Below are 23532 nucleotides of genomic sequence, written 5' to 3' on the forward strand. Positions count from 1 at the left end.
AATCTGAGAGGGACACAAGCAGGGTTTCAGTGCTATGATTCTTCCTGAATCCATATTGTGAAGGGAAGAGTAGATGATTTTCATCTAGAAAGTCAGTTAGTTGTTTGTTTATGACTTTTTCTAGGATTTTAGATAATAACGGGAGGTTCGATACTGGTCGATAGTTAGCCGGTTCAGCGGGATCCAGGTCAGGTTTTTTCAGAGTAGGTTTTATTATAGCATGTTTGAGTTGCGCTGGAAAAACTCCCTCTGTAATAGACTTGTTGATAATGTTAGAAATCGCAGTGGCGATCCTAGATGGAATGGCAAGGAGTGTTTTTGTTGGCATGATGTCAATGGGGTGTAATGCTGGTTTGAGTTTCTTTAGAATTGCTTCGATTTCAGAAGCAGTGGACGTTTCAAAGTTTGGGAGTGTGGGTGAGGCCCTTGGGGTGCTTGTAGGTGAAAGTATTTTTTGATGTGGAGGAGAAAAACGAGCCATGATATTTGAAATCTTGTCCTGGAAATAGGATGCTAATTTCTCACACTTATTTTCATCCTCATGTTCACGGTCAGTGTTGATTGAAGGGGAGATTAAATTAGATATGTATTGGAAGAGGGCACGTGGATTAAACTGATATTGATGAATTTTTGTTGAGTAAAAGTTTTTCTTAGCTTCATCCGTTGATTTACGATACTTGTGGAGTAGTGATTTGAATTTTTGTTGCTGAATTGAATCTTGGTTTTTGAGCCATTTTTTTTTCCAGTTTACGAAGCTCGCGTTTCATATTTCTAAGGTCAGTGGTGTACCATGGTTTCTTGTCTTTTTTCTCAGTATTGATTTCTTTAGTTATTAGTGGACAAAGTCGGTTGGCTATGCCGCCGGTGAGTTGATGCCAGGAAGTACAGGCTGTGTTGGCATTCGAGAGATCTAAATTATGGCTCTCTTCCGATATAGCTTCAATGATGTCTTCTATTTGACATTTCTTCCTGAATTGAATGGTTTTGTTCTTAGGGTATGTCGAGTGGCACTTACTATTCACTGTACATCTGGTGTCCACTCGGTAGTGGTCTGACCATGGTATGGGCGTGCATTGAGGAGGATCTGATATTATAAGTGAGTTCGTGAAAATCACATCCAAGGTATGGCCTGCATTATGAGTTGGGCCTGTGACAGCTTGTTTAAATCCCATGGCCTTAAAGGTAGCGCGGATTGCTTCACAGGCTGGTGAAAGTGGAGAGCGGTCGAAGTGAAGGTTTAGGTCACCTAGGATGATGGTGGGAATGTTGATGTTGATATATTTTGCAATATATTCCGTAAGCGTCGATGGGTTTTTTTCCAATATGCCGGGGGGTGCATAGATTAAGCAAATTTTAAAAAGTTTTTACTGTGAGTTTTTGCCTCTACAGCCAACTTCTTTTCAAATTCTCTCTTAGCCTGTCTTATCAAGGTCTTACATTTAACTTGCCAATGTTTATGCTTTATCCTATTTTCTTCTCTTGGATCCTTCTTCCAGTTTTTGAATGAAGATCTTTTGGCTAAAATAGCTTCTTTCACCTCCCCTTTTAACCATGCCGGTAATCGTTTTGCCTTCTTTCCACCTTTCTTAATGTGTGGAATACATCTGGACTGTGCTTCTAGAATGGTATTTTTTAACAATGACCACGCCTCTTGGACATTTTTTACTTTTGTAACTGCTCCTTTCAGTTTTTTTCTAACAATTTTTCTCATTTTATCAAAGTTTCCCTTTTGAAAGTTTAGCACGAGAGCCTTGGATTTGCACACTGTTCCTTTTCCGGTCATTAAATCAAATTTGATCATATTATGATCACTATTGCCAAGCGGCCCCACCACCGTTACCTCTCTCACCAAGTCCTGTGCTCCACTGAGAATTAGATCTAAAATTGCTCCCTCTCTCGTCGGTTCCTGAACCAATTGCTCCATAAAGCTATCATTTATTCCATCCAGGAACATTATCTCTCTAGCGTGACCCGATGATACATTTACCCAGTCTATATTGGGGTAATTGAAGTCTCCCATTATTACCGCACTACCAATTTGGTTAGCTTCCCTAATTTCTCTTAGCATTTCACTGTTCGTCTCACCATCTTGACCAGGTGGACGGTAGTATACCCCTATCACTATAGTCTTCCCCGACACACAAGGGATTTCTACCCATAAAGATTCAATTTTGTATTTAGTCTCATGCAGGATGTTTATCCTGTTGGAGTCTATGCCATCCCGGACATAAAGTGCCACACCTCCTCCCGAGTGCTCCTCTCTGTCATTACGATATAATTTGTACCCCGGTATAGCACTGTCCCATTGGTTATCCTCTTTCCACCATGTCTCTGAGATGCCAATTAAGTCTATGTCATAATTTACTGCTGTACATTCTAATTCTCCTATCTTACTTCTTAGACTTCTGGCATTAGCATACAAACATTTCAAAGTTTGTTTTTTGTTTGTATTTTCATTCTGCTTTTTAATTGATAGGGATAAGTTAGAATTTTTTAGCTCAGGTGAGTTTTTAGTTACAGGCACTTGGACTACTTTTCTTAGTATTGGTACCTCACTGTCGGGATGCCCTAATTCTAATGCATCATTAGTATCCTTTAAAGATATCTCTCTCTGAACCATGCGCTGCTGAGCGACTGTCTGCTTTACCCTTTGTTCTAGTTTAAAAGCTGCTCTATCTCCTTTTTAAAGGTTAGCGCCAGCAGTCTGGTTCCACCCTGGTTAAGGTGGAGCCCATCCCTTCGGAAGAGACTCCCCCTTCCCCAACAAGTGCGGAGTCTTTAATGTCTATTTTATTTAGTCTATCAAGGAGGATTTTATGATTAACTGTATCAAAGGCTGCTGAAATATCTAGCATGATTAGGAAGTAAGTTTGGCTGTTAGCGGCTCCTCTGAGGATAATATCTTGTAGTGAAGTTAAAAGGGTCACAGTACTAAAGTATTTTCTTAATCCATGTTGTTCCGGATACAGGGTACTGTGGTTTTCAAGATAATCTGTTAGTTGATTGTTAATTAATATCTCAAGAATTTTTGAAATACAAGGTAAATTAGAACTTGATCTTAGGTTTGAAAGATCATATATGTTGGATTATGGTTTTTTTGTGATTGGTTTCACTATTGAGGATTTTAAAATGTGTGGGACATTCGCTTCAGTAATGGATAGGTTTATTATATCGGCAATAGGTTTGGAGACTATATTGGTGACTGTTTTTAATAGTTTTGTTGAGATGTGGTCAACTGGGTGAGCAACTGGGTTCATTTTTTTAATTATACCTTCAATTTCAAGAGATGAAACTGTGTCAAAGGAGGTTAAATGGTCTTTACTGGTAGTACAATTTGGTTAGAATTCTGGGGGAATATGTTTTTTAGTATGTTTAAAGGTTTTTCCTTGAAAATATTGTGTAATTGTATTACAATTGAAAGAATTGTTTGATGTGGGAGTTTCAATGGGATTGGTCAGGTCTTTTACATATGAAAATAGTACTCTAGGGTTTTACTGAAATTTATTTATTTTGTTAGAATAAAATTATTTTTTTGCTTTATTGGTGGATTGATTGTTTTTATGTAATAAAGATTTGTAGTTAGTTAATGTTTCAGTGGAAGGAGACGCTCTCCAATGTCTTTCAGCTTTTCTTAGTGTTTTAATTATTCTTAATTCATTATTGTACCATGGGGTATGTTCTTTCTTGTTAATAGAAATATCTTTTTTAATAAGTGGGCAGCAATTATCAGCTACTTTTTTTGTTAAAGAGAACCATGAATTGATTGCGTTAACACTGTTTGATGTATCTATGTCATTCAGGGCTTTTGAGAGATAATCAGTTAGGGTATTGACATGGTTTCCTGTATTCTATTCTGGTCTTGGTGGCTGAGGGTACTACGGTTGAGTATTGGATATTAATATCACCAGTAATTAATGTATGGTCAGACCACGGGATTGGGTTTAATAGTAAGACTGCGAGTGGTATTGATATAAGAGTTGATGAATATTAAGTCTAGTGTGCCTTGTGAGTTGATTGATTCACTATTTGTTGAAAACCTAATGCTGACATTAAATTTAAGAAGGCCTCACAGTTGTGAGATAATGGGTCTTTATCGACATGTAAGTTAAAGTCACTGAGTTTAGATTAATCACTAACATAAAGCGGAAGACTAGAGACGGTTATTTTAAATTATATATTTTAAAACGTCTAAAACCTTTGTTAGATTTTAATGATTTTAGAACCGTGTTACAATCATTACTCTTTTCCACTGTAGACTATTGTAATGCCCTCATGTTAAGTTTGCCAAGTGCCCATATTAGACCCCTGCAACTGCTTCTAAATTCAGTGGCAAGAGTGCTTTGTGGAGGAAGGAAATATGAACATATTACTCCGACATTAATAGACCTCCATTGGCTTCCGATTAAACAAAGGATTGAATACAACATTTTACGTATGTTATTTAAATCCATAAATTGCGAACATACAGAGTGGTTAAATGCTTCATTACCTTTACATACACCCCATTGAAATCTTCGATCTGCGAATAAAGGTCTACTTGTGATTCCATCTATTAAATCTGCCCATCTTTCAGAAGTAAGAGAACGCACAATCTCTATAGCAGGTGCAAAGATATGGAATACTTTACCCACTGAACTTAGAATACAGGAAGACACAAAAATGTTTAAGAAAAGTCTAAAAACATTATTGTTCAAAAAGGCCTATGATTTAACTAATACTCAACCATCAATCATTTAAACCGACATCTATGTTAAAATACATTTTTACAATCAGACTAACAAAAACTGAACAGTGCTGCAACAAAGGCATATCATACCATCATATTATAACATCACATAACCGTCTGTGATGGTTATGTGGTGTTATTTTATGTTAATATTGTTTCTGATATTAATTTGTGTTATTCCTTGTAATTTTTAAAGTTAATATTAGATTTTACATTATTTTATATTCTTAAATTGTTATCTTATTTAAGGTCGTTTTAATTTTAGCAGTGTATTTTATTATAGTTTATTTTGATATGTCAAATTTTAAAATGGCTTAACTGTCTTGATTGCTCGTCAGACAGAGGATATATAAATTAGATAGATAAATAAATAAAATAAACATGCTGTTTCTAACATGCAAAATGAAATCACCGTGTGTTGTGGACCAGCTTTATTTACCTCCCACTCTTGCCATTTTATGGCCCAGGTTATAATATTTATTTATGTATTTATGTATTTATTTTTAACTTTTATATACCGACATTCTTGCATCAAATGCAAATCATACCGGTTTACAATGAAACAGAATAAGCAGGAAATATGATTCCTTAGTCTAATACAATGAACATCTATAACGAAACAATTGTTAACAAGGCAAAAAAGCTAAACAACTTTAATAAAGGTTAATTAACAAAGGAAACATAACACTATTTCACAGAAGCCGATAATTTTACCTGGGTAACTGCATATTTACCCAGATAAAAATAATTTAAAAATTGCCTTCCACATTTTTTCCAGTTTTGTCACAATATATAGATCTTTAATTGCAATGGATTTCATTTTTTTTCAACAGTTTTGCCATCAGTCGCTTTGTGTCAGGTATGGTTTGGAGCAGTGTGATTGTGATGACTCAATGCATGAGAAATGTCATCTTTGCTGTCAACAGCCAGGTAAGACATTTGCCAGTAAATCTATCGCATGTTCTAATTTATGGAAAGAACATTTCTAGCTCTGTTAGCTAATTCAATTAGATTTTTCCTCCATTAATAATAGGTACAAAATATGAAACTATAGTTGGAGAAGCAGCATCATCATTGGCATATCATATGTGTGCACAGCATTCGCACCAACATGTAGACATCCAACATTGTTATTGGCATGCACACTATGAGGATAACTTTGAAAGATGTGAGCGTGCACCCATATGCACATGTATATCATGTGCGAAAATCTATTCCTGTATTTTATAACCTGCACATATATGATATATTTATTTATTTATTTATTTCGGATTTTTATATACCGACATTCTCAATACAAGTATCGAATCAGGTCGGTTTACATAGAACAATAACTGTCGCAATAAAGGCGTTACATTAAACAGCGTTTCTTAACATATATTTTCTTAACATATCACATATAAATATAACTATAAATACAACTTAAATATAGGTATAAATACAACTTAACTTAAATATAAATACAACTTGAATATTACATAAACAATAATAATGATGATAATAACTCGTCGACAGGACGAAGATCAATATCAGGAATGTTTAAAGCGTGAATAAATATCTTGAATAATTGCAGTTTATAACATGTATAAATGCCCCCTGCAACATGTGCACTCATGTAAAAGTAATGTGCAAATACATACCGTGTTTTCGCTCCATAAGACGCACTTTTTTTCCCCCAAAAGTGGGGGGAGAATGTCCGTGCGTCTTATGAAGCGAATGTAGCATCTCTCCCTCTCGTGCGCCGTCCCCCTCCTCCTCCTCCCAACTCAGCCCATTCAGTATGATGTCACAGGTCAAATGCATGAAACATTTTATCATAATATATATAGGGGCGGATTTTAAAAAGCATTTACATGCGTAAATCTGGGTTTTACGCATGTAAATGCACTTTACTCGAGTAAGTGGGCTTTTGAAAATTGCTACAATATATGCCATTGAATCATCCATAGGATTTATTCGCATAAGTGCACTTTACGTGAGTAAATGGCTTTTGAAAATTGCTACAATAGTAGTTACATTTATGCGCGTAACTCCTTTGAAAATTACCCCCATAGTATATTACCCTCACGATTTGCTAATATATCTAAACAAATGAGAAGGAAATGGCCTGTACTAACTTTGATGCCATGTATCGTCTTTTGCTGGCAGAGCTTGAGCTCCCTGCTGGTCTGCTGTTCCCGGGGTGCATTTTACTGCGAGGCTCGGCGTGGCGCAGGTCAAACATCAGCTGTGTGAACCGCGTGTGCTACGGAGGCCCCTCCAGTTCCAACAGCTCCCTGGCGTTGTGCTGTTCCCGGGGTGCCACCGACCTTCGCAGTAAGATGCACCACGCGGCACCCCGGGAACAGCACAACGCCAGGGAGCTGTTGGAACTGGAGGGGCCTCCGTAGCGCACGCTTGGATTCTGCACTGAACAGGAAGGGGGCTGTTCCCTTGCTGGAACACAACCTGTTCATTAAGGGTGTCACAGGGTTTGTTTATGGGATTGCTGGACTTTCTTTGAGAGTTTTTCTGTGATATCCCTGGTATTTGACCTGGGGAGTCCCTTTTCTTAGGAAGGCCAGAAGGAGAGGAGATTCCGCTGCTCTCCATCACACAAACTCTGGATGGATCGGGGGTGACTCACTACAGGAAAGTTCCAGGGTTTGCCTTTTTGTGATGATTTGCCTTGTGTTTGCCTTGTGGATAAGTTCTTGGAGGAGAAGTCCATTAACTGCTATTAATCAAGTTTACTTAGGGAATAGCCACTGCTATTAATTGCATCAGTAGCATGGGATCTTCTTAGTGTTTGGGTAATTGCCAGGTTCTTGTGGCCCGGTTTGCCCTCTGTTGGAAACAGGATGCTGGGCTTGATGGACCCTTGGTCTGACCCAGCATGGCATGTTCTTATGTTCTTATGTGTTTTGGGGGGAAGTTTTGCTGCCATCTTTCTTGCCCTAAAGTGGGGAAAAAACAGAAGAGCTGCTGTCTGGACCTTTCGTTTGAAAGATCCCATCTGGAGAAAAAGAACTGGGAATAAGACCTTTTGCTTACATCTGAAGACCTCCATCTGGAGAAAAAGAACTGGGAATAAGACCTTTTGCTTACATCTGAAGACCTCCATCTGGAGCCTTCTCCCAGGGGAGAAGAGGTGCATGGGAGCTGTGCAAAGTTTGAGATCATGTTTTTGTCTGTCAGTATTTTTGGAAAGGGATTTTTCACCCACAGCTAGGACACCCTTGTCCATCGGGGAAGCTTTGCTTTTCCCTGCTCTGAAGGGTGAGTTCTTTCCCTGGCTCTTTACTGAGAGACACTTACACAAATAAGGAAAGTTAAAAAAAAACAAACTGTGATAACAGACTGTTGTGCCAAGAACTGGTATGTAAAGTGCCACAACTTGCCTTTGAAAAATTGCTATAATCCAGTTTTTGTTTGGACACCCAGCTCGAGCATCCATTCACATCCCTCCCATTAAAAGTGAAGAGAGAGATAAAGATTCACCCCCACATCCTGGGTCTTGGAGGAGTATTCCTCCCCCCCCCTATTGGAAAGCACCCATCAGAGAAAGACAGAGTCAGCCTGAGGACCCCATGTGACCCATGCCTTCCAGGCCCAACCCCTGGAACAGGGGCCTCATATCTTTCAGCCTGCACAAGAATAAGATACCCACATACATTTGAATATCATCTTGTTAGCATGCTAAAAGTATGCATATACACTTACAGTGTTAAATACACTAGTGGCATGCCTGCCATGCAAGCAAATGTTTTTTTTACTCCAAAATGTACCTGGTTTGTTTCCAGCCAGACATCTGAAATGTCCCCCCTTTGAATCTACTTTGCCAGCTATGGCAGAGATAGATGGATTAGCTCTTTTGCCTGCATATAACCCAATATTTGCTTTTGTATGAGGCCACTATTGTAGCAGAATTTTACTGGCTAGTTACTACTGCACTTGTGGAGGAGCATCCTAGTGATAAGATCAGCAGGACAGCTGGGGTTCAAATCCTGCTGCTGCTCCCTATGTCCTCATCCTCAAAATTCTGCCAGCTCCCGCCTCACCATGCCACCCTCCCAACGCCCCCCTTATGGTCCAGCGGAGGGCCCAGGAGCGATCTGCTGCTCCCGGGACCTCGGCTTCCACTAAGCAAAATGGCGCTGGTGGCCTTTAGCCTCTTCCATGTGACAGGGGCCAACCAATGGCACCGGTAGCCCTTTCAAACAGAATGTTGGGAATTATTAGAAAGGGAATGGTGAATAAAACGGAAAATGTCATAATGCCTCTGTATCGCTCCATGGTGAGACCGCACCTTGAATACTGTGTACAATTCTGGTCGCCGCATCTCAAAAAAGATATAATTGCGATGGAGAAGGTACAGAGAAGGGCTACCAAAATGATAAAGGGGATGGAATAGCTCCCCTATGAGGAAAGACTAAAGAGGTTAGGACTGTTCAGCTTGGAGAAGAGACGGCTGAGGGGGGATATGATAGAGGTGTTTAAAATCATGAGAGGTCTAGAACGGGTAGATGTGACTCGGTTATTTACTCTTTCAGATAGTAGAAAGACTAGGGGGCACTCCATGAAGTTAGCATGGGGCACATTTAAAACTAATCGGAGAAAGTTCTTTTTTACTCAACGCACAATTAAACTCTGGAATTTGTTGCCAGAGGATGTGGTTAGTGCAGTTAGTGTAGCTGGGTTTAAAAAAGGATTGGATAAGTTCTTGGAGGAGAAGTCCATTACCTGCTATTAAGTTCACTTAGAGAATAGCCACTGCCATTAGCAATGGTTACATGGAATAGACTTAGTTTTTGGGTACTTGCCAGGTTCTTATGGCCTGGATTGGCCACTGTTGGAAACAGGATGCTGGGCTTGATGGACCCTTGGTCTGACCCAGTATGGCATTTTCTTATGTTCTTATGTTCCTATAGGGGCTAAAGGCCACCGCCCCTGTCACATGGTAGGGGCTAAAGGCCATCGGCACCATTTTGCTTAGTGGAAGCTGAGGCCCTGGGAGTGGCAGATCACTCCCATGCCCACCACTGGACCACAAGGGGGGCGTTGGGAGGGTGGCGTGGTGAGGCGGGGGCTGGCAGAATTTTGAAAGGGCACTTTTTGCCCTTTCAAAATTCTGCCGCGGCGCCCCCTAAATCGCGGCGCCCTAGGCACAGGCCTAGCTTGCCTAGTGGTTCCTCCAGCCCTGGGCTGGACCTATTAGTAGGTTCCTCATCATCTCAGGGAGATCCAAAGAGAAAGAGACGTGCTTTTCAAGTACTGTGAATAGTAAAGAGAAGAAGGAAGAACTTAAGGAGAGGTAGGAGTTTTTTTGGATTGTGTCTATGATATCATTAATTTTACTAAAAGGACTATCCTCTATCAATTGGTAGGGAGCTTACAAAGAGGAATTGGATTTTTTAATTGAAATTTAATTGAACCATCCAAATAAATGTATTGAAAAGAAAAAAGGTCACAAATCTATTTAAATAACTACATTTGTAGAATCGTATTTAAAACAATTAAAGCTGTAAAGAATTTTCATCAATTTCACCACTCATCAGTAAATGTTATCTTGGAAACCACAACTGCTTCCAGCATGCTTATTGCTGTAGTTTACAATTTTATGCTTATCAGTGCTGTTTAGAAAGAACTTTAAATTGGGATATGACTTGAAGCAATGCAGAGAGCCTTGAAAGTCATACTTCCTCTCACATAGGGAATACTGGGTTATTTGCTAAAATTTAACATCATGGGAAGACTTAACCTAGAAAGACTATCAACCCAGGAGTTACAAAAAAGATATATAAAACATGAAAAAAAAACCCCACTAAAACAATTAACGCCATAACATACAAAATGCAATCCATGACAAACAAAATTAAAATAAACTATACACCAGCAGCCTACCAACAACAGCCTCTTATAGTTCCATGAGATAAAGGTCTTACTCTTCCAAACCATCTTGAATAACCAAGTTTTCACCAATTTGCGAAACGGAAAGTAATTTTGTTCAGACTTCTTGTTCACTACCTTAACCAAAGATGCAGATTTCGACTTATGACATTTGTTTTTAAATTATTAAATTACTCATCTTCTTGTGTTCTGAAAGATAATATTGTCCTCTATAATCCAAGTCGATCTTTAAGGTTGGAAGGAACCCAATTATTAGTGTTACTCAACTTGCCAGTGTCTGAATATTGAATGAGGCTCACAGAGCCACTGATGGCTGAAGATTGAATGAGGCCCACGTGATGGCCAGAAGATCCCAATATGCCAGTACCCAAACTGCAGCAGAGTGGTACATTATGATGGCTGAGGCGGCTGGATTGGAGCAGGGCCACAGGCCATGCATCCATCGAAAGCTGAAGCTGTAGGCTGCATGGCCTGAGCAAGAGTAGGCTGCAACTGCAGAAACCCGCAGCTATCAGGAGCTGGAGCAAGAGGCCAGCACACCCACCCGAAAAGAATCCTGTCCGTGGTCCAAACTGAAGAAGGAACCTGCTTCTACTACTATTTGTGCTTGGGGGAGGGGAGGAGTGAGTGAGAGAGACTGTGTGTCTATGAGTAAGTATTTGTGTCAGAGAGGAAGTGTGCAAGCATTGTGTGAGGGAAGGAGCATGTGAAAGGAAGCGTATATGTGAGGGAGTATACGTGAATATATGTGCAAGCATGTGTGAGAGAGGAAGTGTATGCGTGTATGTGTGTGTGTGTGCGAGCACATGTATGACAGGGACCGTATATGTATGTGTGTTTGTGCAAGAATGTGTGAAAAAGGGAGCATGTGTGTATGAGTGGCAGCGTGCGCGTGTGTGTGTGTGTGTATATATATATATATATATATATTCATATAAGAGAGAGGGTAGAATGTTTGTGCATTCCACTGCCAGTAATCCACAACAATGTCAGGGTGACTGGAAATCAAAACTTCCCAGGTGTGGAGAGCGTGAATTTTTAAAATCCTTATTAGTTTTATTTTTTGCGTGTTTGATCCATCTGCTTTTTTGAAATATTTTCTTGGTGTTTGGTAAATTAAAAAAAAAAATTGTATATGAGATTTTAATTATTGGATCTTCTATTTGACAACTGTTTTATAAACATTCTTTTTATTGGTATGTTTTACTCTTATGATTATTTATTTTTATATTTTTTTATTTTATTGTTTGCTGTTTGAGGAATGGTTTGAGGAATTGTTGCACTGCAAAGAGAGAAGAAAGCCTGTGTGTGTGTGAAAGCCTGCAAGTGTATGAGAGAGAGAGAGCATGCATGTGTTTGAAAGAGTGTGTGTGTGGGAACATGTATATGTGAAAGAGAGAGATGAAGTGTGTGACTTTTTTTTTTACTTGTTTTGACATATTTATTCTTTTCATTAATTTGTTTTTAATATTATAAAAGATGTTTTATGTCTTGATTTTATTGCTTTATTTTTATGAGTAATGTTTCTGTTTTCCATTGTTGCAATGCATAATACAGTTGGGCTTGTTGCGGTTTCCAGTTCATTTTTTGTTTGCAAGTTTCTATTTATATTTTATGGTCTCTCTATCCTGTTTGGTATGGGTCTGTGTTATGTATGTGTCAGGTATTCTGCTATATCACAGGGGTGGCCAATCGGTATCTTGTGAGCTGCATGCATTGGCTGTGGTGTCAGCGAGTCTCCTGGAGAGTGTGTGTGCCGAGAAGGTATGGGAACGGGAGGGGGCTGATGCAGGCTGATAGGAAGAATTGTACATAGCGTGGTTGTACTGGGGCTGGGGGAGCACTCACTGAAAGGTAGATTTTAAAAGACTTGCGTGTGCAAAAACACCCACCTACATGTGTAAGTGGCTCTAGTGGGAGCTACACAAATTTTAAATTGCAAGGAAGGGCACATACATATTGATTTTTTTTTTAATTTAGATTTTTTTATATTCTGATTTTCACAGCAGATTACATTCAGGTACTGTAGGTAGTTTCCTATCCCCAGAGGGTTTGCAATCTAAGTTTTGTACTGAGGCAATGGAGGGTAAAGTGACTTGCCCATGGTCACAAGGAGTGACAGTGGGACTTGAACCTTGGTTTCTTGGTTCATAGCCCGCTGCTGTAACCACCAGGCTACTCCTCCACTCCTATTGAGATATGCACACCTGGAAAAGAGACAGGGCATGGGCATTCCAGAAGTAGGGCCAGGACTGACACACATAACTCCAAATTTTCCTCCTCAGCCAGCACACATAATGTTACACATATCACTTTGCTACAGCTTCCTGATAGGCACAGGAGTTCGGTGAGAGAGAGAGAGACTCTTTATAGGGCTCAGTCTGAAACTCTACATATGGACCATTGTAAGGGGGCACTTTCATTTGGGTGAGTTTTCGGGAGGTGGGTTTGGGTTAGGGGGGGGTGTTGTTACAGTCACATTCAGAGGTATCCATTGTAAAATGTATTTATTTATTTATTTATTTATTTATTTTAAATCTTTTCTATACCGTCATTAAGGTGGGTACCGTCACAACGGTTTACAGTAAGGCACAAAAATAATGTTATTAAAATTTATCAGTTTACACAGGTGCCATTAGGTTCGGTAACATAAGTTTTTAATCAAAGCTAAATGTTAAATGAGTGTGATCACTATTCTGTCCAGGTCAAATCTATAGCAGTTTGAGTTCAGGACTCATTCTATAAATGTAACTTCAACGACTATTGTTTTCGCGCTTATACAACTTTGTATATAACCAGTGTACATAACAAATGTTCCTCTAAACCCTGTACATATCTTATCCCTCTGTGTCTCTGTTTCACCCTCCCCCTGCCCCCTCCTTTGTCACGCCTAACCCGAATCCCTTTCCTCTCCAATTTATCTAGTTATTTGCTCTGTTACTGCGTTTATCTTGCATACTGTTCTTTGTAAAGGCAATGCCTATATATTTATTGGTTGTAAGTTACATGTAAACCGACACGATGTGCAAACGGCTGTCGGTATATAAAATCATTTAAATAAATAAATAAATGTAACTATCCTTTAGTGATGAATTCTATTAAAAAAATGAACACCCTTATTGATTCCTTTTGTGTGGGTGTTTTGTCTCTTGCACTTCCCTGGTTTGAACCTTGCAAGTCCTTGGAATCTATTCTCCCTTCTCTTTTTGAAAGGCTTGTTTAAATAGCCAAGTTTTTAGATTTTTTCTGAATCTCGTTGTAGTCTTAAATCCAAGGGCATGGAGTTCCATAGTATGGGTGTTAGCTTTGTGGACCCTTGGGCCAGTCAGGACTAGGGGTGGAGCGCTGTGACGGATCACAGCAGGTGTCCCGACCGGAAGGCGGCTAACCGGATTCGTGGACGGCTGGATAGTGGACCACGGAGAAGCTCTATGCGACCAAGGGTAGTGGAATGAGGAGGTGACGGCGTTGGCCCAGTAGCTCGAAGGTCTTCGCCCTGGAGACCGGTAATCCCCCAAGAGGAGCTCGTAGGGGCCCGGCTGCTGGGACTTAGGAGAGTCTTCGGGGCCAGCCGACCATGAACAGAAGAGCCGAGGAGATCCGAGGCAGAGTCCAGTGGTCCAGCCGAGTCATAATCCAAGGGGGAGGCAAGGCGGAGTCGTGAAGCAGAGCCGATTCAGAACCAGGAGACCGAAGGGCAACCAGAACCAGGGGAGAGGCAAGTGCGGAGTCGAGGACGGAAACAGGTCAAGCCAGGAATCAGAGGACGATGCCGGAACCAGAGGATAAGGCTGAAGAAGAGTCAGGAAGCAAGGCCGGGTCAGAAGGAAGCAATCAAAGCAGGAACGCAGCAACTAGATGTCAGGAAGCCCTGAGGAACCTCGTTGCAAGGCAGGGAAAGGCTGTAACTGCAGGGCTTAAGTAGCCCTACAGCTGGTGGATCGGTGTTCTCCCGCGCTGGCCCCTTTAAATCTAGGGCTCCAGCGCGCGCCTAAAGGGGCGGGGCCAGCCGCAGGAGGACGCCGACTGCTCCACCGGAGCAGGAGCGCGGCGTCAGAGGCCTGTGCAGGCCCGACCGAGGTGGAGCTGCATCAGGACCGCGTCGAGGGTGAGTGCCGGTCCCGGGGCCGACCCGGGATCGCAACAGTTGGTCCCGCTAAGGATAACGCTCTCTCTCTTACCTGGGTTAGTCTTGCTGTTTTGACTGATGGAATAGTTAGAAGTGCCTTGTTGGCTGATCTTAGATTTCTGTTGGGGATGTGTACACGAAGGGCAGTGTTGAGCCAGTCTGCGTTTTCGTTGTGTATTAATTTGTGTATGGTGCATAGTGTTTTGTACTGTATTCTTTGTTCAATGGGAAGCCAGTGTAACTCGGCCAGTGTTTCTGTAATGTGGTCTCTTTTCCTTTTACCAGTTAATACTCTTGCAGCCGTGTTCTGTAATATTTGTAGTAGGGATGTGCAGACCAAAAGTTTAAGTTCATAAGTCCATAAGTCGAAAGGGGGTCCCATTTGCGGTCAATATGGACATATGGAGAATTCCATAAGTTGAGTCTATGTCCATATGTGCAAATAAAAATTTAAACCCCTCACCCGCCTTAATCCCGCCCCCCCCCCAAGACTTACCAAAACTCCCTGGTGGTCCAGCGGGGTCAGGATGCCATTCCTGAACTCCTTTGCAAGGAGCACGTGACGTCGGCGTCACGTCGGAATGACGCGGCGTCACGTGATTCCCCTCGGGTTCGCTCCGGGACCCCTCGTTGGGCCCAAAAGGAACTTTTGGCCAGCTTGGGGGGGTCACACCGACGTCACGTGATTCCCCTCGGGTTCGCTCCCGGACCCCTCGTTGGGCCCAAAAGGAACTTTTGGCCAGCTTGGGGGGGGCCTCCTGACCCCCCCAAGCTGGCCAAAAGTTCCTTTTGGGCCCAACGAGGGGTCCGGGAGCGAACCCGAGGGGAATCACGTGACGCCGCGTCACTCCGACGTGACGCCGACGTCACATGATTCCCCACGCGTCCGCTCCCGGACCCTCACGGAACTTTTGGCCAGCTTGGGGATGAGACCACTTGCACAACTTTAGCACTACTCACATCTGTGCTCCTTAATTGTAGAATAGGAAGAAGATGTAGCTCTAGGAGGCGGGAAGGCAGAAATGTATTTCTACTCCATGCTCTGTATTCTCAAAGTATGCTTACCACATAGAAGAACAAGCTTTTAGTAATTAGAGTCATTTGTTTGGGTAGTGAAAAATAGTGCTTGTTTTAATGTCCAGAGATCTGAGGGTTGAACAAAAATATTAAGCGTCTCTTTTTCTAAGGACCTGGGCAGAGAACTTTTAAGGGAGAAACAAATGAATACGATATTGCAACCTGTGTTCATAGGTTTATAAAACTGGCATTGCTGTTATTGGTACACTATTTAAACATTTGGCGATCCTGCATTAAAAGATCTTTTGGTTTGGGATAATAGTATTTAAGACTTCCAGAGATGTAGCTGTGGTATTCTGTGGTAGCAGGAGTGACTCTGAGGCTGGTGGCATCTTCTAGACTAATGCCTCAATAAAAGTTTTTAAATAGATCAATAAATCAGTTTGTCTAAGATATCAGCTACCTTGGTATCATTTTTTTGGTATTTAAGAAGTATTGTACTGTGGCTTCTAATCCTGAGTACTATAGTTAGATTATGAAATACTCAATCAGGCTATAAGCTTAATACATCAGGGACTCAAATATGTATCTGAATTAGTCAACCAAATTATCTGATATAGCCTTTTCTAACAAATAACATTAGAGCTGCATATTACCTGCATAAAATGTTTTTGTTGATCCCTAAAGATTTTTAAATTATAGATGTAAAGCAAGTTGAGGAAACTAACACATGCTGAGTAAAATAATCGCCTTTAAGATTTTCAAATATGGCAGAAGGTAGGCTAGGTACTGTATAATGATTTCAGTTCAGGGTGTACACCCAAGAAAATGGAATAGGAGAAATATCTCGCTTACATTTGCAGACTTTGCAGCACAAGAGATTACTAAACAAGCTTGTTAATTAGCAGTTAAGGAATGTGTACAAACTAGAGCACAAAGGATTATGAACAGTGCAGCAGCAGCAGCATGAATCTGTGGGGAAATAGAAGCTGTGTACACCCAGCTGGTATTATTTGTTACACTTTAAATGTTTAAATTTGATATTACATGGGTCTCATTGGCCTATGCCCAACAGTGCACAGCCCATGTACTAGCATGTAGGTTCCAAATCTACAGCCATAAACTCCCAATTTAGTTATATTCTAGGCAAATGGAGGAATTACATAAGCAGAAAGAGGGAAAAGTGTTTCTAGATAGAATAAATGCTGAGAAAGTATCTGGGGCAAACAGGTTTCAGATGATGTGGAATATAGAACCAGTGGAAGTGATGCTTGGTATTCCCAGATTTAATTAATAGGTGCAGTAATCTAGAAGGATGGGAAGTATTAGAAGAAGGATAAATGGCAGAGGAGTTTAGCCCTTCTTAAGGTGTTAGTTTTGATCCTGACAGAAGCACAGGTATTCTGAAGGACAGAATAAGCTGGTACATAGGACAGCTAAGACTAGCATACAGTTACCATGTAAAGAAGTAACAAGTCAGTTTTTATATATGCACCAGATTATCCAGTAAATTTGTTAGGCAGATATTTGTTACAAGCCACGGAAATAGAGCTTTCTTTTGCATCAATCTCCAAAGTTGTGCATTCAGCCAGACAGTTTGTTACTTTCACATACAGACAGGAACAGTTTCTATAGGTGCCTTTTTCAATTGAAGCCCTTCTATTTTTTAAACCTTGTCCAAGACCTTCATACTTCCAACTGATGCATCTGTGATTATCTAAACAATCTATTAAGTACAGTATTTACAGGATCTGTGTGCAAGGCACCCTACAGAACTACCTATATAAAGAGCATAGAAAGGAAATAAAATAAATTCTACCAATGTACAAAACTGTCTGTCCCAGGTTTCATTTTTAGGAATTAAGCTAGGAATTGATGGTACAAGTATTGATGGTAACAAAGGTGGCAGATTTTCAATTTTTAAATTACAAAGCACTACCATTATCACCTTAAGAAAAGGAACACAAAGAGTTTTAAATCCCAGATGGAGAACAGTTCACTCACCACACCTTGTGAAGAAATTCGCTTGACTGCTATTTGGTGAATTAAGATATATCATAATGTTAATTTCAATGATGCTGCAATTCCACTTTAACTCTAACCTTACTTTATTGTATGCCAGAGTTTATATCTTTTCAGATTGAAAAAGAAAACACCTTCCTTGCCATTTGAGCTGTAAAGCTTGAAGATTATATTTTTCCTCAGTTTGATTTTCTCATTTTTAAATAGATCATTTTAATTTTAATTTTTGTTTTATTCTGGATCGATCCAAATACTTTTTTGTCTACTTTTTGAGCTCAAATATGTTACTTGTTATCTGTTTTTTTGTGTTATGTGTGTGTCATGACACCTGAAGAATGCAATGAATGAATCTGTGTGTCAGTTTAGTGAAATGCATGTGTCTGTGTAATGTCTGAGCACTTACATTCATATTACCTAATAATTAAGAAGGATTATTATTATAGCAGATGTAGGGATTACCAGATATAGGGAGCTAAGGCATGACAGAATTTGTTTCATTGATTAATTTGAATTTGTTTTGCTTGTTATATTAGGCTTTAAATAACATATACATCTAATACTGATTTAAGAGGCTATGCTCGGATGTCAGAAATCCACCCAGCTGAGAGATCTGCATACGTCAAATGTCATTGCTTTCAGAAATCATCCCATCCTTTGCACAGAAGTCATTGTGAACTTTTCATCAGATGGACATTAATTTCATATGTGATAACTGATTGTCAATAACAAAAAATATGAAATGATACACCTAGTCAATATTTTAGTTATGTACACATTTAAAATTGTCACTATTTAGATTTTAAGTTAATACCACAGTCTGAATTGAAGCAGTCTTTAGTAGCCTTACAGTTCCAGTATTTTGTAGCATTATGCAGTCCTACACCTTATAATGAGTATATGCATTTACTTACTGAGTCAGTGAGATGATTATTTGATATGTTCTTTTTTACTTTAATCTATGAAAGCTAATCTGATCACACTAACCAAACACCCTGACCCACTGCTGGCCAATTGACAATGTGATTTGTCTCGGTATAAATCAAATATTCCCTTGAGGTAAATTCTGCTCTATTGCTGTTTCTGCACAAGTATTTTTCTGTACCCAATATACTTGAATTTAGTGAGCCCCTTCTATTTTTCCCTATATACCTTTTTGAGCATTTCTTCCTGTAACACTACCTATTGGTTTCTTTACCTAGAGTTTAGTCACAAGCGCTCACAGATGTGCTCTGGTAGCGTGACACTTCTGTTCACCTAAGCCCATTTCTGTCTATGACCAGAACATGTCTTATTTTTGCAACACTTTTATAACTTGTCCCACAGGATGTATGCACAACACAGTATGAGTCCTTATGCTGTCCTTCACTTTTCTGGTAACGTGCATTGATTATATCCCTGCTTGCCATTGTAATGAATATTATCCTGGGTAGTTGTTTACAATAACATATGTGGTCTTGCTTTTATAAATTAGGTCCTTTTTATAACGCAGGTACCTTTATTAGAGCTAATGACTACCTAGTGAAACTTAGTTATGCTGTTATTATTTGTCAATTAGACAGTGCATGTCTGCCTATGAGTCTCATTTACTTTTAGGGGGGATCTAGAGGGATAACACACAAGGTTAGCTTAGCTTACACATTTAGCCCATTTGCCATAATGACTTCATACAGTTCTGTCTTCACCTCTGGTACTTGGGTGTGCCACTTTGCCATTTGTAAGTGGCACAACAGGGAAATGAGAAGTATGCCTGAACACAGAAGACCAAAATGGAGAAATCCCCAGAACCCTCTGCGTGTCTTTGGCTTGCCTGGGCTGAATGGACTCTGAGTGACTTACAGAATGTCCCTGGATATCTGTGGAGGCAAGCTGGCACCAGACAAGTGATGTCTATTCATAGAGTCACAAAGAAGAAACCACAGGGGAGCTTCAGGCACTATTCTCAGGAGTTTGTAATCCACACAGTTACAGACGTGTTGATTGTCTTGACCAGCAAGAGTTTACCAGAACAAAGAAAGTCATGGGAAATGGGCTACACATCCTGGGAAGCCAATCAGGATAGTTAGCGATGATTTAATCATGCAGTTGACATCACAACTTATGTAAATGATCCTTTGGGCAGTCATGCAAGCCTCTGGAACCTTCTACCCTGTATATGAATGTAATCTATAAAACAAGGATCATTTTCTGTATACGGCGAGATGCTAGACAGTTCGAAAGCATCTCCCGAGAACACTCATATTGACTAATAAAAAATACATTATACTTTTTACTAAGTGTTCTTGTATGTCCCTGGCCATAAGCATAGAGTAAGCTTAACATTGGGGGGGGATTAAGGAGGGTGAGGGGTTTAAATTTTTATTTAGCTCAACAATCGCGATTTCCAACGTATTCAACATAGCTATGTTGAATAAGTTGGAAATCCGATCGTTTACGCCTCATCATTTTTTTAAGTTAAAAAAAAAAAATAAGTTGCGTTTTCCATTTAAGTTCAAAACGAATGCACACCCCTAATTTGTAGTGGTCTTATGGAGGTGTATGGTAAACCTAGTAGAAGGGTATTGCAATAATCAGTGCTTGCAAATATTAGCGCTTGCAGTACTGATCGAAAGTTGGCAGTTGTTAGAAGTGATTTAAGTTTTCTGAGGACCATGAGTTTGGTGTATCCTTCCTTTACTTTTATGGATATATGTTGTTTTAAGCTTAGTTCTGTGTCGATTATTACTCCTAGATTTCGTACTTTCTCTGCAAGTATTATTTGTTTGTTGTTAATGAGTGTGATTGGGTTGTGTGAGATCTCCATGTTTTTTTTCCTTTCTAAATGAAGGAATTCTGTCTACTCTATGTTAATTACTAGCTCCATTTGATTTAATAGTTGTTTGATAATGTCTAGATACATGTTCGCTATGTTTAATGTTTTCTCCATTGTATCGTCAATGGGTAATATAAATTGGATATCGTCTGTGTATATGTAGTGAGTGATTCCCAGTCCGGCTAGTAGGTGGCATAATGGGAGCAGGTATATGTTGAAAAGTGTAGCAGAGAGGGCGGATCCCTGTGGTACACCTGTTTGAAGGTCTATTTTTTCTGACATAGAATCTTTGATTTGAACTTGAAAATATCTGTTGCTTAGGTATGATCTAAACCATCTGAGTGTTTTGTTGCCTAGTCCTATTTCTTCTAGTCTATTTAAAAGTATGTTATCATTAACAGTATCAAAAGCTACTGAGAGGTCTAGCATCACTAGAATGTATTGTTTACCGTTATCGAATCCCCTCATGATGTTGTCTGTCAGCGCCAGTAGGAGTGTCTCTGTGCTATAATGTTTTCGAAATCCATGTTGTGAGGGATATAGGATGTTATTGTTATCTAGGTGTTCCGCTAGTTGCTTTTGTATAGTTTTTTCTATTAATTTTGCAATTAGGGGTAAGTTTGATACAGGTCTGTAGTTGCACAGGTTATGTGGGTCGCTGTTTTTCTTTTTTAAAATGGGTTTTACGATTGCTCCTTTCAGTGCATCTGGCATGGATCCTTCAGTAAAGAATTTTAGAACTTATAAGCGATGAAAAGGAGTTGATTTGTACAGTGCAGCTAGCAGAGACCGCAGTGTACAAACCAACTCTTCTTTTTAGAATTTTCATCACTTATAAGGTGGGAGGCAGGTCTTAGGGCTCCTGGGAGTGTGGCAGAGTGTTATGCTCCGGCTTGTGGACCCTTGGGCCGACAGGAGGTTGGTATACCTTAGGAAGTGGATCCGAAAGTTCTCCAGTCGGGTGGCGAGGCAGGACAGAAGAGGTGACCAGCTGACCCTTGGCACTGGATACTGAGGTGACTGTGGAGACAGATGAAGAGTCGACGTCGAGGAGAGGAACTGTGTCTTCGCCACTGGAAGCCCGTGGTCCCCCCAGGAGGAGCCCGTAGGGACCCGGACTGCTGGGACTTAGGTGGACCTTTGAGAGGTCAGGGAGTAGTGAGGTCGGTGCAAGGGCTAACTGGAGCTTCACCCTGGAAGCCCGCGGTCCCCCCGGGAGTAGCCCGTAGGGACCCAGGTCGCTGGGACTTAGGTGGGCCCTTGGAGACGATAGTCCAGAAGAAGTCCAAGGTCAAGTGCCAGAGGGTCGTTGCTTACCAGTCCGAGGTCACACACCGAAGAATCACCACTTGCCAGTCCGAAGTCACACACCAGAGAATCACCGCTTGCCAATCCGAAGTCAGGAACCAGGAACAACAAGACGAGACAGGAACAAGGATCCAAACACTGGCAGACTCACCGAAGCAAGCAGACTTAAAAGGCGCTACAGGAGACATTGCCAAGTCAAGGAATGGTCAGAGGAAGTCTCCTTTTGTGCTTCCTCTGGCCCAGTGGATAGGAATCAGCTGGAGACAATTAAAGGGACGAGGTCCCTTTAATTTTAGTGAGGAGGCGCGGCCTCGCGCCTAAGATGGCGGCGGCCATCTTGGATCTCGGGCCGTGGAGGAGAGCTGCTAGCTGCCGTGAGGGAGGAGCAGGGATGGCTCTGGACCCGGCGGTCACCCCGGGGGCCCGTGCCAACGCGCGGGATCAAACAGCACCAGTCCAGGCCTCTCCTCTTAATGCTTGCCGCGGCGGGTCGCCGTCGCGGTCAGGTAGGGGGGCGTGCCCACGGATGGCCGCGGGCGCAGAACACAACACAGAGTTAACAGCTTCCTAGAAACATTATCACTGACACGTTATCTGCCACTCCCCTTATGCAGCATTTCAAATCAACTAAATGGCCTCTTGATTTTATCTGTACTGTGCCTTAAAGGAGAGTAGGAGAGTTATGGGAGGGGGGGGGGAGGCACCATTTTATCCCTCATCTCAGGCAGCAGATTACCTTGAGTCACCCCTGCCAGAGGGAAATGGCTTCCATGAAACCAGAAGTTTTTGCTTATCATACTGTTGGGAAGTGGTTGCTAAATGACCCTAGAAAGTGGGACTGACATAAACCCAGGAAAACCCGGACAAAATCTGCGAAGATCTAGCACAATTCTTCAGCAACAAAACTTCCAGCCTGATTTCAAATATCCCTAACACCAACGCGAAACCTCCTGAAACACCCAACATATCCATCCCCTCCTGGGCTCATTTTGATCACATTGCATCAACGTAAGTGAAGCCAATCATACAAAGAACAAATCCCGCCACACACCCCCTTGACCATATTCCAACAAAGTTCCTAAAACAAGTCTCAAACATCATCGCCAAGCCAATTGCTGACATCATTAACCTCTCCCTGGAACAGGGCATTTTCCCAGACAGTCTCAAATCTGCAATCATCAAACCTATCCCCAAAAAACCGAACCTAGACATCTCAGACCCTGCCAACTACAGACCAATCTCCAACCTGCCCTTCATTGCCAAGATCCTGGAAAAAACTGTCAATAAACAGCTCTCCGAACATCTAGAACACCACAACATTCTAAACCCAGCTCAACACGGTTTCAGAAAACTCCTCAGCACAGAGACACTCCTATCCCTCACCGACTCCATTCTCAGAGGCATGGACAAGAACACATCATACCTCCTGATACTCCTTGATATCTCCGCCGCATTCGATACCATCAACCACAACACCCTGCTGACCAGACTAGAAGAAATTGGCCTATGTGACACCACTCTCAAATGGTTTGCCTCATATCCCTCCGGTAGGTCCTACTCAGTAAAAATAGAATCGTCTCAATCCAAACAATTCCTCCTACCATACGGCATTCCCCAAGGATCATCCCTCTC

At 41.1% G+C, this 23532-nt stretch overlaps 1 protein-coding gene across 1 annotated transcript in view; it reads left to right on the forward strand.

Annotated features, from left to right (window-relative positions):
• The window catches only part of LOC115097644 (disintegrin and metalloproteinase domain-containing protein 10-like), a 204191-nt gene that overhangs the window by 145132 nt on the left and 35527 nt on the right, over positions 1–23532 (forward strand). Inside the window, exon 14 of the mRNA XM_029613575.1 lies at positions 5560–5656. Coding sequence (XP_029469435.1) covers positions 5560–5656 — 97 coding nt within the window. The remainder of the gene's footprint in view (positions 1–5559; positions 5657–23532) is intronic.

This window comes from Rhinatrema bivittatum, chromosome 8 (assembly GCF_901001135.1).
Source record: "Rhinatrema bivittatum chromosome 8, aRhiBiv1.1, whole genome shotgun sequence".
NCBI classification, from domain to species: Eukaryota; Metazoa; Chordata; class Amphibia; order Gymnophiona; family Rhinatrematidae; genus Rhinatrema; species Rhinatrema bivittatum.